Consider the following 22,129-nt stretch of genomic DNA (forward strand, 5'->3'; position numbering starts at 1 on the left):
TTTTCTGTTGTTCAATTCATAAAAAACGTAATGTAAAAAAAACGTAATGTAAAAACATTTTTTTTCACGATACTGTGTCTCAGGGGATCTTAATATTTAAGAACCTATTAATGTGTTATACCAGATTAACGGAAATAATCTCAGCTAATTGACGATACAAACCATGTTTACCAAAACAAAACACAAGTCTCATAAGAAGCATCTAAATGACCCCTGAGCGAAAAATGCTAACGGACATTGGCACAGAACTCAAGATAAAAGTACCCTTATTACTTATCGTAGCTGCACCTACAATATATCCGATTAAAGCTGAGACTCCACAGATTATGTAGGTATATAGTATCATCACTGAGTGATCCGGACTCGCGACAGGGGAAGCAAATACAGTCATCACAACACGTACCTTCACAGAGCTTCTAGGGAGATCGTCTCACCACCGTAATCTGATCAAAAGACGTGTTCAATGGCATTAAAATGAGAAAAAACGCGGCTGAATCGGTTAATCCATAGGTTCTTAACGTCTATGTATAAAAAAATGATTGAATTTATAATCCATAATTCCATTTTATGTAAAAAATCGGAGAGCAAATGCTAGCTGCTAATGGTAGCCACCACAGCTAGCTGCTGCTTCTGCTAGGCTATGCAGCAGTCTCAGTGAGATATACATATATAAATATCTTTGCGTTTTGTACTAACTTTAAAATATTCCCATGCTTTTGAAGACCTAGGGCGAGATGTTTTCGTTTGGGGGCTTCGTGCGCAATCCTGTGAGGAGGAGGTGGTAGCCGTTTCAGTCTCCATTGTGTTTGAAGTGCGATTGCGAACTGCTTGTTGCTTTGGGTGACCCACGTGTGTGTAGCGACGCGTCGACGCGGAAATATGTCGTCGACGATATTTTGAAGTCGACGCGTCGACGTCGACGTCGTCGACGCGTCGCTACAGCACTAGTATGCACACAAGCTCAAAGTTTTTTTCTGCAAGTGCTCACATCAGGTTTTACAAGCTCTCGCATTTTGCACCATATCTACCTTCATACACCCTGATCCTCAACACCGGAGCCGCTCAAGGCTGCGTGCTCAGCCCTCTCCTCTACTCCCTGTTCACACACGACTGCGTGACCACACACAGCTCCAACACCATCGTGAAGTTTGCTGACGACACGACCGTCATCGGCCTGATCACCGACGGCGACGAGACGGCGAAAGGTCGAAAACCTGACATCTTGGTGCCAGGATAACAACCTCCATCTCAACGTCAGCAAAACAAAGGAGCTGATTGTGGATTACAGGAAGCAGCAGAGCGAGGGACACGCCCCCATCGCCATCAATGGGACTACGGTGGAGAGAGTCAGCAGCTTCAGGTTCTTCAGTGTCCACATCACTGAGGACCTGACATGGACTCTTCACTGAGGACCTGACATGGACTCTTCACACTAACACCATCACCAAAACAGCTCGACAGCAGCTCTTCTTCCTCCACAGGCTGAGGAGGTTCAACATGGACTCCAGGATACTCTGCAACTTCTACAGGTGCACCATAGAGAGCATCCTGACCTTCTACAGGTGCACCATAGAGAGGATCCTGACCTTCTACAGGTGCACCATAGAGAGGATCCTGACCTTCTACAGGTGCACCATAGAGAGGATCCTGACCTTCTACAGGTGCACCATGGCCTGGTACGGCAGTTGCAACGCCCTCAACCGTAAGACTCTACAGAGGGTGGTGAAAACTGCACAGCACATCACCAGGACGGAGCTGCCCTCCATGGAGGATCTTTACTCCCAGCGGCTCAGGAAGAAAGCCCTCAGGATTACAAAAGACCCCCATCACCCCAGCCACAAACTTGTCCGTCTGGCAGGCGGTACCGCAGCATCCGGACCAAAACCACCAGACTCAGAGACAGTTTCATCCCACAGGCCATAAGACTGTTAAACACCTGAACTTTTGAAACAACATCCATAAAATTAATCTGTCTGCAACTTACAAATTATGTATCTAATATATCATATTCCAATCACTTGTATATAGACTCTTATTGCACTATTTCAGTATTTTTTGTTGTATTTACTTGCACAATTGTTTCTGTTTTTCTGTTTTATTGTGTTGCACTGTTGGAGGAGCCTGTGACCTAAGATGTTCATCGACATAACTACACTGTAGCTTTGTACGTCTGGCAAATAAAAGCCTTGAACTTCAGCATTAATAATACTGTGTTAGGTGACTGTCTTTGGTATATGATAGTTGTTGGTATTGAGTTATGCCTAGTGCTTTTTTGTTTGAAATAAACAATGCTCTTAGTCAGCCAACAGGCCAATTGATTGTTGATCGATTATTTGGCTACATATTTCCCTGACTCAAACCAGTCTTCTATTTATACATCAAGGTTCAAGGCTTTTATTTATCATAGCTACAGTTTAGTTATGAAGATGCAAATCTCAGGTCACAGGCTCCTCCAACAGTGCAACACAATAACACAGATAAACAGTGCAAGTCAAAAGGAAATACAAAAGGAAAAAATAGTAAAAAAGTGAATTAGTGTAAGTGATTGGAATGATGTATTAGATAAATAATTCCCAAGTAGCAGCCAGATTAATGTTATGATGTTGTTTCAAGTTCAGGTGTTTAATAGTCTTATGGCCTGTGGGATGAAACTGTCCCTGAGTCTGGTGGTTTTAGTCCGGATGCTGCGGTACCGCCTGCCAGACGGCAGCAGACAGAACAGTTTGTGGCTGGGGTGATGGGGGTCTTTTATAATCCTGTGGGCTTTCTTCCTTGCTTTAATGCTTTAATGTGAGATGCTAGGACCCGGACATTATATATATTTTGTTTCATTTGAGGCATTCAGAGACATTAATTCAAATGCAGTAAGGACTAGAGGACCCATCAGTGTATCCTCAATTATAGCTCCTCCAGAGAGCCTCCTCGATGTTCGATCCTCGAAGTACATTTAGAGAAATTAGATGTCCTTCAACATGGCACGGGGTCACTACCGGAGGACCGAGGGGTCACTACCGGAGTACCGAGGAGGGAAAATGTGTGAAGTGAAATGACACACACACACACACACACACACACACACACACACACACGTACCTGTCTCCTGAAGTAGTCCGGGCCCTTATTGAGGATGCGGAGGGGTACGGTGGAACTGAAGGGCGTTGCGGGGCCAGCGGCCTTGCTATCTGGCAGGGCTGGAGCCAGTGTCTCTGTCGGCATGGCAACGAGGCGACTGGGGTGGCCGGCCGTGGTGGCAGCAGGTGCGGGGAGGTCGACAGAGGGCGGGGGCACCGGAGGACCCCCAATACATGAAGACACAAGGTTGAGAAGAGAAAGTCTAGAAAGAGATGAGCCCCCTGGCCCTCCTCATCACCTGATGGACCCTGTGGCACCGGGCCAGACTCTGGGCTGGGGGGGGCTGAACACTGGGTTCAGATATACTTCTGCATTGCCTGAGTACCTCACAGAGTCTTTACTGTGTGCTGCTCAGGACCCGCTGACGGACAGAGAGATGGATAGAAGGAGAGAGGACAGTGACAGAGAGGAGGACAAAGAGTGATGAGAGTGTCTCAGTGCTCTCACAGGGCCCAAGGAAAACCAGAGAACGGAGGATAGAAATGCCTCGCCACCCTCTCCACGCTCGCCACAATATCTGAAATAGGCAAAAAGATGAATCAATCAATCAATGTTTATTTATATAGCCCAATATCACAAATGTTACATTTGTCTCAGTGGACTTTACAGTTTACAGATGAGAGAGAAAGAAACAGCCAATGAGGTGAGAGTCAGACTGTGACATCATGCACCTAGCAACAAGTAGGAGGAATAGCTAGGACACACACACACACACACACACAACACACACACACACACACACACACACACACACACACACACACACACACACACACACAACCACACACACACACACACACACACAACACACACACACACACACACACACACACACACACACACACACACCACACACACACACACACAGCACACACACATACACACACACACACACACACACACACACACCACACACACACACACACACACACACACACAACACACACACACACACACACACACCCACACACACACACACACACACACACACACACACACACACACACACACACACACACACACACACACACACACACACACCAATAACCTGTGAATATATAACCTGATTTCTGATGACATTAACATAGGCATGAAACAAGTCATTGAAATGTCAGCTCATGCAGGATAATTAGTAGCTGATGGGGCTGAAATGCTTTTCTCAGAGAGAGGACATCAAGCTGGTATCAAACTGTCAACTATTACTTTCAAAACTATTTTTTTAAGCCTTAGTGCTGGTGCCATCAATCTTCTATGTACTTTCTTTGTATCACCAATTATCAAAAAGTTAGCCTACGCTAGCTCACAGCTGAAAACACACTGGTGTTAACACAAGCCTCCCATATGGCTGTGGACTCTAACTGTACATTTAGCTCAAAAACAACTCTTAAAAACAGCACATTAGAAAATGATGTACCCAGAATATATTCCTGTGTAATTGATTGGCCTGTGTAGCATAATGCTGGATAACAAAACAAAAGGTTACCTCAAAGGGTTGAGCAAGATTAAAGTTCTCAAAGAATAAAAAGAGAAAAACAGTAACTAGTCATCGGCTTATCACTCTGAATGAGAGATTTGTGCAGTGGTGTGATTTTAACCATCTAGTGCTGAATGTGAAGAAGACTGAGAAGATGGTGTGGGACTAGGGCTGCAACAAACGACTAATTTGATAATCGATGAAACGATTAATCGACTATTCGGACTATTCCTGTATGCCTTGCACAATTTCTCAAGCGCTCTTATTTAGCCGTCAACTTTTAGATGTAGCTTGAGGTTGTTTTAGGCATGTGGAAACTAACAATGAAGACAATAAAGATGAATACTTGATTCAAAAATACATATATTATTAAATTAACTAAACACATTTTGAACAAAACTAACATTGCTTTTTATTTAAATTAAATACATAATATTTCACATCAAAAGAAACAACAGTGTTTTAACAAATCGTATTAAATAATCTGATGACAGAACTGTAAACAGAATAGCTGAAACTTTAACTAAATAAATAACTCAGTTTCCTCTAATCATTAACCCATGTTTGTATAATGTAGTTAACTCCGTGTGTTGCTGCTAGCATACATAACACCTGACGTGGAAACGTTACTCGTGGATGGGGCTACAGAGCTGCTAGAAAGACAGTCGAACCCGGTGCATTCCTCCGTCTGGATGTGGAGCACTTTTGCTAAATGTTTAGACAAATTGCTCGTGTTACCGCCCTTACATGCTAAACTCTTATTGCACTTTGGCAACGAGCATTGTCCACCTCGAGACGGGTACAGTTTAACCACACCTCGGAGCGCGTTCTCTCCGCCATCTCAGCAGTGTGTTGCTGCTTGTAGCAGCTGCGTGTGTGTAAACTGCCCCGCCCCCTCGCACACAAACGGGAGAGAGAGATCTCGTCTGATCGAAAATGATCAGACGCATTTGTTTGTCTTTTTGCATAGTAGAAACGAGTTGGCGACACTAAGACTGCGATATAATGTTTTTGTAGCAATAATACATACAGTACCGATAAAAAAGACCAATAACGTTGGAGCTTAACGGCGCGTAAAACACACGTGATGACGTCACCGACGAATCGACGACTGAATTAGTTGGCAACTAATTTGGTAATCGATTTTAATCGATTAAGTCGATTAGTTGTTGCACCCCTATGTGGGACCCAAAGGCAGTGGGTGACCTTAGGCCGGTGGCTATCCACAATGAACCCATAACTCAGGTCAGCTCCTATAAGTACCTTGGTCACATGATTACAGGTGGGCGTATAATACGTTTGATTATATGGAGGTGAATTGTAACTCTTTTATCTGTTCAAAGATGTATGTGCTCAGAGGTCTTTAAACTCCCTGTGGATGCTTTGAGGGTGTAACCGGGGGTTACAGCCATAAATACTGCTCTGTGGCTATTAGACACCTGTGTCCTTGAGCTATAGAAAGTATAACAGTTATCAGAATATGGAAGTTCAAACTTAGTGTGAAGAGGAGTAGTTTCAACATAGTCTGCCAAATCAGCTCTGTGGCCTTGAAGCGCTTGAGAATAATAACCCTCATTAGAGTATGCAGAGAAAACAGCACATATGAAGAAATGGTACAGTAGTGTTAGACAATGTTTGTTGGGGTTGTTTTTACACACATGATTATATTCCGGTTTGCCTTCTTGGCAGCTAACCCACTACCAGTTCACTGGTGAAGCTGATGTGTGGGTGGATGTGTGCCATCCACACACAGCTTGAGGGCTCTAAAAGCTCAAGATTGGACCTCTGAACGTCACGGTCAACATCACGTGTTATATTTAATGTTCCCAAAGGTTCCTATGGAGTTAGGGTGCAGGCATTACTTTAACACGGACCTCCATGATGAACTCCGCCATGGTTGATGGTAAATCTAGGTCTGATGTAAACACTTTTATTGTCTTTTCTTATATCTTTTAAGAATCTTGCTGCTAATATACTAGACAGACAGACAGACAGACAGACAGACAGGACAGACAGACAGACAGACAGACAGACAGACAGACAGACAGACAGACAGACAGACAGACAGACAGACAGACAGACAGACAGACAGACAGACACACACACAGACAGACAGACAGACAGACAGACAGACAGACAGACACACAGACACACAGACAGACAGAGAGAGGAGAGATTAATTATGAATATGAAAGCAGTTAGTGATTTGCTAGTTGGTATCATCTATTCTCTTAAATCTGTGTGTGTCACACCTCGCTTTTGGAATTTAAATTAAACTCAGGAGCATACTGGGGGAAAATATCATTTGTATCATTAATTTAACTGTTACAAATTAACACACACCACACACACACACACACACACAACACACACACACACACACACACACACACACACACACACACACACACACACACACACACACCACACACACACACACACCACACACCACACACACACACACACACACACACACACACACACACACACACACACACACACACACACCACACACACACACACACACACACACACACACACACACACCACACACACACACACACCACACACACACACACACACACACACACACACACACACACACACACCAGTGTGTGTGAAGTTCTGTTGGTAGCTATATATGAGCTTTTAATTCACTTTCATGTACAGTGCCCTACAAAAAAATCATTATTACTCCCCTAGAAAATCCTATGATTAAAATCTAACTGAAGTATATTTCCAGTCATATATTGATTTGATTATAGGAACTCTTAATTGGTCAACCATGACTTCCTGTTTCACTGGGGTATTAATATGAGGTGACACAGGCCAAAATTCCTTTTGTCATTCATCACTATGGGAAAGACCTGAGAACACAGTGATGATCTGTGACGAAAAGTTGTTGAGCTGCACAAATCAGAAAATGGATATAAGAACATCTTGAAACAGTTGAAAATGCCCATTTCCCTATCAGGGAATCATTAAGAGGTTTAAAGCAACAGGAGATGTTAAGAATCAGCCTGGAAGAGGATGTGTGTGTACATTGACACCACACACAGTGCGGAGGATGGTTCGACTAGCAAAATAATCTCCAAGGATCACAGCTGGAGAATTGTAAAGGTTAGTTGAGTCTTGGGGTCAGAAAGTCTCCAACACGACAATCAGACGATCATTTGAATTAAATATCATGAGGACAACCAATAAAGAAATGTTTTGCATCTTGTTTTACTCATTTTTCTAAAGGGGTGCCAATCATTCTGGAGGGCACTGTAAAGTAAAGAGTCAAAAGCTAGCACCGTGTGTAGCTAGCCTGAAGGCTGACCTTTAGGAAACTCTGCATCATGTAGACTTTGAATGTCAGAGATATTTTTCTGGTCAGCTGATATGTCATACTCTCACCAGGACAGATACTGGTGTGCATGGGGATGTAGGACAAGGGAAGGAATGTGTAAGCATGTCTCAATATGTGCGGCTGTCCTGATATCAACTTTATTTCACACATGGTGCTGTCATTTTTAGACTCTAGAGAAACCTAGAAATGGATACAGCAGGGCTTATTTTTTTATAAAATCTACTCAGTGTAGCAGTGTAGCTTTTGTTTAGTATAAAGCTGCTCAGTGTAGCAAGAAGCCAACAAAGTTCAACTTCTGAAAACCCTCATTATCCGATGTTCTTAAGTAAGCGTAATAGCATTTTGAAGATGAACAAAGACAACTTTCACTGGTTGGGGGCGATTGTGAAAATATTGGAAGTCCTAGATGATAAATGTTGCACCCACTCCTATGCTGTCACATGTTTTGTTTGATTCCAGCACTGAACTAGGCCATATGCTTCTAGTGTACTGACGGAGCGTCCACACAGCAGCGTGCGTTGAAGCTTGGGGATTTTTTGCGAGCAACACGACCAACAACCAATCACATGAATTTCCCGCCCCCGACATACAAAGCAATAGCAATGTTAAAACGAAGTAAACTGGATATAAAATCCCCAAACAGGCGAAAACCTACCAGTTTCACCCACTGTCTCTGCCACCTCCCTCCATGCCTCGCTCCTCCGGTTTGTATCCCGGTAGATGAACAGAGACTGATCATACAGCACCGGGTGATTCACTACCGCTATAATGAATTTTCCCTCAATTTTTTGGAATATGAGGAAATGACCTGCGTAGTCTCTCCCAGCATACACGCGGTTTGATTGGCTAGCGCTTGTACTGGCAGATTTGAATAAACGGGATTTCATTGGCTGACGCCTCCGTCGAGGCATTAAAAGTTGAACATTGCGCAACTTTTGACGCCAGCTACGCCAGCAACGCTCCACGTCGCTTCCCAAAATGCAGTTCGGCTAAAAGTGACGTCACCCCATTCAAAGTGAATGGGCAGAAGCGTTGGAAGCTTCAACGCACGCCGCTGTGTGGACGGGCCGTGAGGACACACAGCACAGAAAACCACACACACACTCCTCCGTCCTGCAGGGGTGAGGCATCAAGAAAGGCTAAGCCAGCAGAGGGTGCCACACACACACACACACACACACACACACACACACACACACACACACACACACACACACACACACACACACACACACACACACACACACACACACACACACACACACACACACACACACACACACACACACACACACACACACACACACACACACACACACCACACACACACACACACACACACACACACACACACACACACACACACACACACACACACACACACACACACACACACACACACACACACACACACACACACACACACACACACACACACACACACACACACACACACACACACACACACACACACACACACACACACACACACACACACACCATTTGGATTAGGAACATGTGTCCTGCTCATTTCCTGAATAAGCAGTATCAAACAGAGAAAGGGTACAACAGCAAATCTCTTGTCTACTCAGATGTCTCCTACAGATGTTGGTCTCTGTTCCCTACCTGTACGTTTCCTTTTCATACTGAATTCACTCACATCATGGTCTGGCAGACAGGAGAAACACTCTATGCTCCTCTTGCTGTCAAAAACCAAAGCTAAGTATCACCACCACTCTCCCCCACTCTCTCACATGGGAGTCATGAGAGAGTGTTCCAGCCCGGGGCCTTTCCTCTCCCAGCGAACACTTGGCTGTTGTTCATCTCTGTCTTTATGGATTGTAATGTCTTATTATTGTGTTTACAGCTGAGATGGGAATCCAAAGTCCTCACACTGCATGGTTTCATTCTTTATACACTCTCTTTTTGATGTCTTTGTGTTAGCACGTAGCATTCATAAGTGAAACGGCTGTTGAAACTTAGTTGTGCATAAAGCAAAAAACAGAATACTATCATAAAATGTGCAACCATGATTTGTTTTAAATTCACAGGATGAGCAACATCAGAGGAAATCTACCTTTCAGAATGATTGTGCCCTTTAAAGCAGATGTGTATCCCTGTAGTTGGGTTAGACTGTGGAATTCTTTCAAAAGATTGTGTGGGGTTTATGAACATCTAAGAAAATGTATAAAGAAAGATGAACTAGACAGAAGATGTCAGGTTTCTCTGATTCTTGTGTTGACTATTGATTGTGTTTTCGGTTCCATGTTATTGTTAGTATTGGTTGTAAGCAGCTGTGATTGACAGACCATTGATTTTTGAGTAAGGGGTCAAATAAGACTTTCTTCTCCCTGCTCCTTTCCATCATGGGCTAAAACACTGCTTATGTGTTCATGTTTGGTCTTCAAATAATTGCCATGAGTGGAATAAAACCATAATGTGAACTGTGGATAGGAGATATACAGCCGTGTATGGGCTGCTGTGTGTGTTCCAGGGTCAGATCTGTCAGCCTTTGTTCTGCCTCACCAGAGAAGGGCACACATTGAATGCATTGATAAATGAAACATCAATGGCTGAACTCTCAGTACGCTTCATGGTAATTGGCCGGGATCATATACTGAAATGACCCGGTTTATCCATGAGTTAGCATCTAGTTGTACAAACATGTCACCATCTCTCTCCACTTCTTCCATTTCCTCTTGTTTTATGTTTCTCTCCACCACTGCCCACTTTTTTTATTCCCTCCTGTTTTAGGTCTCTCTCCCATGTATCAGCTCTGGGCATGCAGCCAAAAATCAATAGCAAACACACAAACACACAGACCCTCCAGCTCTTTCTATTTCCTGTATTAGCATCATGCTGAGCTGAGGGTCCTGCTGGGAAAGAGAGTCCCTCCGAGCTGCAGGAGCACTGCACATTCCCACCTGATGCATCATGGGTCAGAGAGGGGGAGCTTTCCTCTATAACAACCTGGCTGAGCTCAAATACAGATTTACAAAAGCCTGGATGAAAAAAACCAAGATGCTATACTAACACAAATAGATATTGATACCACACTGAGAAAACTGAAACGCTGACTTTAACTAAATGTATTACAGTATGTCAACAAATCTCACACAACTGTATTAGGGTGTTCGAAAGCAATAATATTAAGTTGAATCTATTTAAACTTAATATTATTGCTTTCAACTAACCTAAAATCAGTTATGTGAGCTCTGAGTGTTAGCGATGCTTGCTAATGTCACTTCCAGAACACGTTGCGCATTGTTTCTGATAGCAACGTTTCTGATAGGGCCGTGGGTGTAAAGCCAGCCCACATTTCAGATATTACGTCACATCGGACCGAAATCTGGATCAGCTCCGTTGTTCCCCCGTTTTTAGAGATTAGGGTACGGAGGAAAAGAGTCTCCTTACACACCGGGGACACGTGTATGTATAAAAGACATCAGGAAGTGCATTTTTCATGATAGATCACCTTTAATTTGATAATATTAGTTACTTTACAGATTCCGACTATTAGCAAACACAAAATCTAAATAAACTCAGAAATAAACTATGCTATATAGTTCTATTTCGTCCCTACTGACCGCCAGAGGCGGTGCTTTTAGCACTGGATATGTCCATCGCAGCATGCGCAGTTCGAGTACCTAATAACAACAAAGTCACCTGTGACCCACGTGACTACGGCTACATAGGCCGGCGTCACTAGTGGATCGGTTCCTTTTCATCTTCTCGCTTCGCGAGAGTACCGCGGCTACATTCTTGTAGCCTACAGCGTTCAGGTTTGAACGTTTGATCTGAGGGATTTCTCTGCAAGCAGCTGGCCGCGTGCAGCTTCGCGACTGACAGTCGGAGCTACGGGTTGTTAACGCGTCCTCCAGGAGCTGTGGCCGGCTGTGCGCTGTGCAGAGCCTCGACGGACAGGTTTGTGTCAACTTGTTGCTGGTGATGGCTGTGTCCCCGCACCCTCTCCCAGCTAAGTTGTCCTGATTGCTGTCTTATTTATTGTTTGGCTTAGACTTTCTGGTGACGACAGTGTTCCCGCTTCCTCTCCCATAAAGTTGCCCTTATTATGCTCTTTTGAAAGTTCTGCTTGTGGCGTTGTGCCCGAGCTATCATTAGCATTTGAGTCCCAGCTTTAGCTGCGTCTCTCATTTAATTTAGTATGGAAAGCCCAGTGTGCCATATTTTGCCCGTTTTTTGTTTAGATGCAGTAAGGTAAGTACTGGCCATAGTTACTACTGTAACTACGGTCCTAGGCCATGTAAGCACTGGCCATGGTTACTACTGTGACCATGGCCTACGGTTTTATGCGGGCTGTTCTATTCCATAGAAGCTAATTATCTGGTCTTAACATTGTGTTTTGACTTGGTTTCTTGATTGTCAGCAGCAGCCGCTTGGCTAACACCTTGCATGTACTGTTAAGCTTCATTATTTAACTCAGCCGGTGAGGGCAGTGCTCTCGCTCCCGGTAACATATGGTTTTGATTGCAGTAGCGCTATATCGTGGTATTTACTGCTCCTAGTACTAGACTCTAGTCTACTACTACTATACTAGGATGATATGCAGAGAACAATATTCACTGTGTGTGCTGTGTGCTCTGCATGTGTGGCCATTAAAGAGGATTTCATCCTCCCAATATTATATTATCTAGGGTGCAGCCGTTGGCTGACACTTTTAGGCACTGGCCAGAGTTACTACTGTAACTACGGTTCTAAGCCGTGTAAGTACTGGCCATAGTTACTACTGTAACTACGGGTCTAAGCTAGGGCTGTGCATCTTCACTGGTCTTACGATTCGATTCGATTACGATTATCCTGTCTTCGATTCAATTCGATATCCCGATGCATCCCGATGCATGACGATTCATACCAATGCGTTGCATCCTCAATTTTCTATATTACTGCACATGGCTTATTTTTCATCAATGCATACATGCAGTAAATACATATGAACTCTCTTTTTATTATTTAGAAAGTGCTTCAGAAATCAATAACATAAATGTCTTGACATTCATTTATAAACCAAAAATAAATGAATTGTATAGGTCTAGCCTCCCTATATCTGTGTGTGAAGTTGTTCCATCCTCAAAAACAAAAAAATAATGCTTCTGCAGTCTAGCTGCAGCTTCTAGCAACGGTCTTCTGTTAAAAAAGGACACTGAATGTCCTGAATGTGGCATCACACCCAGGACTTGAGTCTGAACACAGCAGACAACAGGAGTATTTACAACAGCATATCCAAACAAAAATACTGCATGTGGGTGCACACTTACATTCTCTGTCTTACTGCTACATAAATCCCATGAATGTATGAGATTAAGTTAGCTTAATCATATCTCAGTGATTAAGTGAATAATAAAGTTTCTATCGGGTCACTATCAGCCTGTCACTCATTATTTTCAGGGAGGGGGCGAGGTTTGGAGGAACGGAGAGGAGACGGTGATCGCAGAAGCTTTTTTCCTCCTGCCTTCACAAACTTTACACACGTAATATCGTCTGAAAATTGCTAGAGGACATTCATACTTTGCAATCCAAGACTTAATTAAATCCACCAAAAACCTGACATGATTGTAACGCGATTATTTTTGAAAAACATAAATCCCTGTGCCGCAGCGACACGGAGTGATTCAGAGCGGGTCCTTCTGCTGTTGGTTCTGGACTGGTGGTGTTGTGTTGGTGGATAAAGCAGACTGCTCCGTGTTTGGTGATGCTGTGCCGCTGTCACGTCTGTTCCCTGATCTCTGCGTCACCGACCGATTTGATATTAAAGTGACAGAGAAAAAAAAACGTTATAGTAAAGCCGCGGCCGGAAAATCAGGAAGCAACGTTACTACGCTATAACCGATTATCTTCCGTCACTGCATCGAGACCGAATCGTCCACGTCCGCATCGCAATGCATCGTAGAAACGATTATTTTCAACACCCCTAGTCTAAGCCGTGTAAATACTGGCCATAGTTAGTACTGTAACTACGGTTATATGCTGTGTAAGCACTGGCCATGGTTACTGCTGTAACTACGGCTCTGTGCTGTTCTCTTCTTTAGAAGCTAGTTATCTGGTCTTAAACATTTGTGTTTGACTTGATCTCACTTGATTGTTAGCAGCAGCCGCTTGGCTAACGTCTTGCATGTTTTGTTACAGCTTCTTTATTTAAACTCAGCTGGTGAAGGCAGTGCTCTCGCTCCGGCTCCCTGTAACGTATTTCTCTGATTGTTAGCAGCGGCCGCTTGGCTAACATCTGGCGTGTTCTGTTGAGCTTCGTTGTTTAAATCATCCAGTGAAGGCAGTGTTTTTCGCCCCCGCTCCTGGTAGATGTGCTGCTTGATTCTTAGCAGCAGCCGCCTGGCTAAGCTGCCCCGTTAAGCTTCTTTATTTAATCCAGCTAGGTGAAGGCAGCCCCGCTCACCCCCGAGGAGGCTTCCCACTCCTCTGCTCAGAGCTCTCTGCAGGGCACGGAGGACGCCTTCATGGCGGCCATTATTCGTGCGGCCCTGGTACGCTTGCAGCTTCAGGTTACGCAGGCCGACTCGGCTCAGGCTAGCGCCTTTTTCAGGCATAACCCTGCCCCTTTTCACTCCCACTGTCCTCCTTCAGAGGAGTACCTGAGGGAGCTCCATGCAGGCTGGAGAGACACCAGGGCCCTCTCCCACTCTGCTGCCAGGCAGGATCCGGCGAGGGTGGGGCTGGGTCGCTTGCCATCCATTGAGCCTGCCAACGCCTCCCCGATTCGGGCTCCTGATGCCAGGTGCCCTCGGCCTCAGTGAAGGCTCACAAACGAGCTGCTATGTAGGGTAGTGCTGGGGGGAAACGATTATTTTGAAAACGATTAATCGGGCGATTATTTGATCGATTAGTCGACTAATCGAACGATTATTTTTCTGTTGTTCAATTCATAAAAAACGTAATGTAAAAAAAAGTAATGTAAAAAAAATTGTTTTCACGATACTGTGTCTCAGGGGATCTTAATATTTAAGAACCTATTAATGTGTTATACCAGATTAACGGAAATAATCTCAGCTAACTGACGATACAAACCATGTTTACCAACACAAAACAAAACACAAGTCTCATAAGAAGCAAACTAAAATGCTATCTAAATGACTCCTGAGCGAAAAAATGCTAACGGACATTGGCACAGAACTCAAGATAACCCTTATTACTTATCGTAGCTGCACATACAAGATATCCGATTAAAGCTGAGACTCCACAGATTATGTAGGTACATAGTATCATCACTGAGTTATCCGGACTCGCGACAGGGGAAGCAAATACAGTCATCACAACACGTACCTTCACAGAGCTTCTAGGGAGATCGTCTCACCGCCGTAGCTGTCAATCTGATCAAAATACGTGTTCAATGGCATTAAAATGAGAAAAAACGCGGCTGAATCGGTTAATCCATAGGTTTTTAACGTCTATGTATAAAAAAATTATTGAATTTATAATCCATAATTCCATTTTTATGTAAAAATCGGAGAGCAAATGCTAGCTGCTAATGGTTGCCACCACAGCTAGCTGCTGCTTCCGGTCAAGCAGCAGTCTCAGTGAGATATAAATATATAAATATCTTTGCGTTTTGGACTAACTTTAAAATATTCCCATGCTTTTGAGGACCTAGGGCGAGATGTTTTCGTTTGAGGGCTTCGTGCGCAATCCTGTGAGGTTTCAGTCTCCATTGTGTTAGAAGTGCGATTGCGAACTGCTTGTTGCTTTGGGTGACCCACGTGTGTGTGGCGACCATATATACAGTCTATGGTGGCGACGCGTCGACGCGGAAATATGTCGTCGACGATATTTTGAAGTCGACGCGTCGACGCGTCGCTACAGCACTAATGTAGGGCCTATGACACAGCGGCACGGGAACTCCCTCTCCCATCTGATACTGGCTTTCTCTACCTCTCGGCAGCAGGCTCCGGCTGAGCTTTCTTTGCTGGGCCTCAGGGATGCATCACTGTAAGCCTTTGCCCTAATGTCTAGGGAATGGGGACGAGTTATGTCCTTATTGGTGCAGACTCGTCGCCAGGTTTGGCCTACTCAGTCACCACTGTCGGAGACATGTCCTCCGTAGTGAGCCAGTCGAGCTGTTTGGGGCAGCTGCCCTGTAGGCACTGGAACATGCTGCCTAAGCTAAACAGACCAGGAAGCAGCTCTCGGGTCTTTATAGGCCTGTGCCCACTCCCAGCAGGCCCAGGGGCCCCTCTAGCAGCCGCTCTCAGCCACCAGCTTACAGTGGTGGTCTGCGCAGGTCCCAGCGCCCCACTCATCCACCTCCCAGGGGCTTTCGTGCTGCCGGCCTTCTAGGCGGCCTCGTGCCTCAGAGCCTTACCGGCGCCACCCAGGGGGCTCCGGAGGCTGGGGGGTTAGGCCCCGAGACTCTCGGGGACGGTCGTCGGCTGCTTTCCCAGCAGCAGCTCAGTTACTGGGCTGTCTGTACTTCTGGCCCTTGGGTGGTTTTCACCTTAACCCAGGGGTACGAACCGCAGTACCGGCCCCTAGCCTTCGACCGGGCCAAAATGACAGTCGTCAGCGATCCGGCAGAGGCCCTAGCTTCTGGCCCAAGAGTTGTCCGTCGCTGGCGCTTGTTTGTTCGCCGCTTCTCCTACGCCTCAGAGTTTTTATCTGCTTTTAAGCTATTTTATCTGCTTTTAAGCTATATGGCTAAACTTGAGTCTGTTTAACAAGTGCTTTTATATCTTAAACCTCGTGATTATTGACGGTTTTGGACCTGACGGCTGTCGGGACTCACCTGCTGTATCGCCCAAATTCGCCGACTATCTCCGGCTGACTGCTTGCCTCTCTCCCGCTACTACTGTGATAGCAGGCGGACTCCCAATCCTCTGTTTCATTCCCAGACGCGAGGTATACTATTGGGATAGCCTTCCAGCTGTCTCATTGCTGTTAGCCCTCGCTGCTAAGCACCGCTACCAAACTTCTTCGGCGCCCGACCTGTTGACATGTTGAGATTTTCTATTCCCCAACTCCTGAGTTTCAACCACTCCAACGCTCCAACCGGCACCTCAGTTATTAAACAACTTGGACTTCTTTGTCGGCCTCGCTATATCCACCGAAGCCAAAAAAGAAGACAAACTGTATATTCCCAGCACGGAGTTGCAGATATTCCATCCATCCACTCTGTCTGCCGTCGTGTTGCACATCTGACGCGTCATCAGAGCCCGTTCATGGCGGGGTCAAATCCCGCCAGAAACATCGCGAGACCGCTGCATGAATACACGGAGAGCATCGCGAGACCGCCACACACGAAGGAGTCTGGAAAACGTGGAGTGGATTACAGCCTACTCCGGCCCCTACAGAGATTCACCACATCTTCCAAAGCCAAAACAGAACTTCTGAATACACAATCCCTCAGTAATAAAGCATCCTTCATTCATGACCACATCACCGATGAGAAAATGGACTTCATGTGCCTCACGGAAACCTGGCATCAGCCAGAGGTTTACTCCACCCTCAATAAAGCTTGCCCTCCTGGCTACAGCTACTTGGAGAAAGCCTGCAGCACTGGTCGTGGTGGAGGCCTAGCTGTCATCTACCGAAAGGAATTGGAACTGTCACTCCTGCCCCTGCCTGTATTGTCCTCTTTTGAATGCCTTGCATTTAAATGTAAACCCCCCTTCGCCCTGACAATACTTCTGATCTACCGGCCACCCAAACCCAACTCAGCTTTCATCCCAGAGATACAAGACCTTCTCACTACGCTATGCACAACCTCTGCCAATATTATCATACTTGGAGATTTTAATATTCACGTCGACTCCCCCTCCTGCCACTTTGGCACTGAGTTTCTGCTACTTCTGGACTGCCTCAATCTGACACAACATGTTGATGTCCCCACGCACGCCAAGGGCCACACGCTCGACCTGGTCATCACAAACTCCGCCCCCATCAGCAATCTGCTAGTGTATGACTTGGGGGTGTCTGACCACAAGACCATCTCTATGGAGCTCTCTTTCCAATCCCCACTCAGCATGCCCAAACGCCAAATCCGCTTCAGGAACCTGAGGAACATCAACCCGGACACCATGACCCTGGACCTCCAGCATCTTTCTTCCGCCAACTTCTCATCAGTAAATGAGTCAGCTGCATATTACAACCAGTCCCTTAACAGTCTCCTTGATCTGCACGCCCCCCTAAAAACCAGGATGGTCACCTTCTCGCGCTCAGCCCCATGGTACACCGGCGAACTGCGGAGAATGAAGACAGCTGGGCGTGTCCTTGAGCGGCGGCTCAAGGCCTCAGGACTCACTGTTCACCGGTTAGCCTATCGTGAACACCAGAAGGCCTACGCACAGTCCCTTAGAGATGCACGGTCCCAGTACTACTCCTCCCTCATCAACAACAGTACTGGAAACTCCAAGCAACTCTTCTCCACCATAAACCACCTCCTCAAACCCCAAAGTCCTCTACACTCCGACTGAGAAGCAGTGTAGCAACTTTGCCGCCTTCTTCAGTAACAAAGTTGATACTATCCGCTCCCTCCTCTCTAGCCCCTCTGCACCTCCAGTTACAACTGCTGACCCACAGCCTGGGACAACCCAGCCTCTTTGCTGTTTCACGGACATCTCTCAGCGAGAGGTTGAGGGCATCGTTAGGAGGATGAAGCCCTCCACCTGTGTCCTGGACCCCCTTCGGTCAGCTCTTGTAAAATCGTACATCTGTACGATGAGCGCCATGATCACTAAGATCGTAAACCTCTCACTCCAGGCTGGCCATGTCCCCTCTGCCCTAAAAGCCGTGTCATCAAACCTTGTCTCAAAAAACCCTCCCTTGACCCGGGAGTCCTGGCCAACTACAGACCCATTTCCAACCTTCCTTTTCTATCAAACGTGCTGGAAAAACTAGTTGCTGCTCAGCTCCAGGATCATCTAAACTCCAACAACCTATTTGAGAAGTTCCAGTCTGCTTTCCGCTCAGGCCAAAGCACAGAAACTGCCCTGGTCAGGGTCACCAACGACCTGCTGATGACGGCTGATGCTGGCTCTCCCTCTCTCCTCATCCTCCTCGATCTCACTGCAGCTTTCGACACCGTCGATCACGGCATCCTCCTCCATCGTCTGCACTCCACCATCGGACTCTCTGACTCTCCCCTTTACTGGTTCAGATCATACCTCACCGGGAGAACAGAGTACGTCTCCTTGGGCGAGGCAGAGTCGGGTACCCACAACGTCACCTGTGGTGTCCCTCAAGGATCAGTTCTCGGCCCCACCCTCTTCACACTCTACATGCTCCCCCTTGGCTCTATCATCAGCCGACATGGAGTATCATTTCATTGCTACGCTGATGACACCCAACTGTACCTCAGGATCAACCCTACCTCCTCTGCAGCCCTGCCTTCACCCACACTCACTGCCTGCCTGGAGTAGATACAGGCGTGGATGAAGCAAAACTTCCTGAAACTCAACAGCTCCAAGACCGAAGCCATTATAGTTGGCACCCCACACCAGGTTCGGTCATCCACCATCACCACCATCACCTTCTCCGGCCAGGACATTACCCTCTCCTCAATAGTCACCAACCTGGGTGTTAAAATGGAAGCCCATCTGACCTTTGAGGCCCACATTAAACAGCTGTGCAATAACTCCTTTTATCACCTCAGGAACATCGCCAAACTCCGCCCCACACTCACTCTGTCTGACGCCGAAAGCTGGTCCACGCCTTTGTCTCCTCCAGACTGGACTACTGCAATGCACTCCTCATCGGGATCCCCAACAAAAGCATCCAGAAGCTCCAATACATTCAGAACAGCGCTGCTAGGATCCTGATGAGGGTGCGCAAATATGATCACATCACCCCCATCCTTAAAGCACTACACTGGCTACCCGTGGAATTTAGGATCGAATTCAAGGTCTCCGTCCTCACCCACCAGTGTGTCCATGGAACTGCCCCTCCCTACCTAAGGAACTCCTCACCCCCCATACCTCCTTGTGGACTACCCGCTCCAGCAATTCCTACCTCCTCAAACCCCCCAGGACTAAGCTCCGTACTATGGGAGACCGGGCCTTCTGCTCGGCTGCTCCCAGTCTGTGGAATGCTCTCCCCGACCAAATGAGAGCACCACAGACCGTGGAGGCTTTTTAAAAAGGCCTCAAAACCCATCTCTTCAAAAGAGCCTTTGCCTAGACCTTTTTATCACCCTTTTATTTATTTTGTATTGCTTTTTATTAATTCTACCGTGTTGTGTAATGTTTATTTATACTGTTCATGCTCACTACTTGTAGCACTTCGGGATTTGAAATCAAATATGAAGTGCTTTATAAATGGAACCCATTATTATTATTATTATTATTATTATTATTATTCTGTCCAAGGACGCAATCGAGCCAGTAGACCCTCTGCTTAGCCCAGGGGGTTCTACTCGGCGTACTTTCTCGTGAGCAAGACAGTCGGCGGATTTCGCCTGATCTTGGACCCCAGAGGAATCAACAGATTCCTGAAGGTGCTGCCACTCTATATGCTGACCACAGCACATGCACAGCCGTGGACTTGAGGGTTGCCTACTTCCACATGGGCCGGGCAACATGGTGCCTTATATTCAGTTCCTTCGGCCCTTGGGCATGCTGCCTCGGCCATTGGGCCCGCTGGCGTTGCGCCCCATGCAGATGTGGCTGAACAGCCTTCACTTGGATGCCAAGTGGCACAGGCGCAGGGAAGTCAGGGTGTCACAGCGTTGCCTCCACTCTCGGTCACACTGGAGGGGCAGGGCCTATCTCCTGATGGGCGTACCCATGGGCGCCATCCCATCTGCCAGGAGACCGTCACCATAGGTGCAGGTCTCACAGGGTGGGGTGCAGTACGGCAGGGCAGGACCGTTCAGGGTCAGTGGTCTGCCCAGGAGGGTGCACACCATACCAACGTGCTAGAGCTTCGGGCTGTGCAGCTTGCACTCACGCACTTTCTACCCCTACTGGGGGGCAAGAATGTGCGTGTTCCTTGGGACAGCATGTACGCTGTTGCCCAGACAGCAGTCCCTTCTAGACAGTGGGCGTTCTCACTCCACTCTGAATTTATGTGGCTGCTATTTCTGCCCGACATATTCGGGTCGACGGCACCACGGCGGGGTGCCACAGGTCGGTGTCCCTCTTCCTGAGAGGGGTTTTACGGCAGCATCCCCCTAGCACCCCGAGGGCTCCGGCTTGGGACCTGCCCCTGCTGCCGGATGCCCTATCATCTCCTCCCTTTGAGCCCCTGGCCCAGGTGGAGCTTAAGTGGCTGTCCTTAAAGGCAGCATTTCTGCTTTCCATGACCTCAGGGAAACGAGTTGGAGAGCTACATGCCCTCTCCGTGAGCGATACATGCCTGAGGTGGAACTCCGATGGCTCGGGTGTTGCCCTCTGGCCGAACGTGGCGTTCCTGCCCAAGGTGCTTCCACTAGCCCACTCCAATCGGCCTATCCAGCTGGCACGCTTTAACGTCCCACAGGAGAACGGCACGCCTGAGTTGCTGTGCCCTGTGCGTGCCCTAGAGGCACATTGGTGCTACGGCCCATATACGACAGTCAGAGCAGCTCTTCATTTGCCATGGCGGCACGAGAAGGGGCTGTGCTCTCTCCAAGCAGCGGCTGTCCCACTGGGTTGTGGATACAATCTCACATGCCTATGGGGCCAGTGGCCACCCCCCGCCATCAGGGGTGAGATGTCACTCTACAAGGAGCATCTCAACGTCTTGGGCTGCCCTGAGAGGGGTGTCCCTTGAGACCATCTGCGCTGCGGCGTCGTGGGTATCGTCTGGCACATTCTCCAGGTTCTACCGGGTCAATGTCGCCACTCCCCATCCTTTGGGCGTGGTCCTGTTGCCGAGCTCCGCTGCTTCCAGCTAGGTAAGCAAGTGTTCGGATTCTTCATGACATGGATGGTATAGTCATCCAGTGCTAAAAGCACCGTCTCTGGCGGTCAGTAGGGACGAAATAGAACGATAGTTACAGCTGTAACTACGGTTCTATGAGTCCCGGATGACCGCCAGAGTTTCCGGTCACTCAGAATTCTTGTGTGCTCGCGAGAAGATTCTGGTAACCGATCCACTAGTGACGCCGGCCTATGTAGCCGTAGTCACGTGGGTCACAGGTGACTTTGTTGTTATTAGGTACTCGAACTGCACATGCGTGCGATGGACATATCCAGTGCTAAAAGCACCGCCTCTGGCGGTCATCCGGGACT

General features: G+C 46.9%; 1 protein-coding gene across 1 annotated transcript in view; it reads right to left on the minus strand.

The window, feature by feature from the left end:
- Window positions 1-22,129, minus strand: part of fam110b (family with sequence similarity 110 member B) — a 61,740-nt gene that overhangs the window by 10,494 nt on the left and 29,117 nt on the right. The window contains 1 exon segment of the mRNA XM_034195795.1: window positions 3,094-3,649. Within this exon segment, the coding sequence (XP_034051686.1) occupies window positions 3,094-3,216 (123 nt within the window). The 5' untranslated portion in view covers window positions 3,217-3,649.

This window comes from Gymnodraco acuticeps, unplaced genomic scaffold, assembly GCF_902827175.1.
Source record: "Gymnodraco acuticeps unplaced genomic scaffold, fGymAcu1.1, whole genome shotgun sequence".
NCBI lineage: Eukaryota > Metazoa > Chordata > Actinopteri > Perciformes > Bathydraconidae > Gymnodraco > Gymnodraco acuticeps.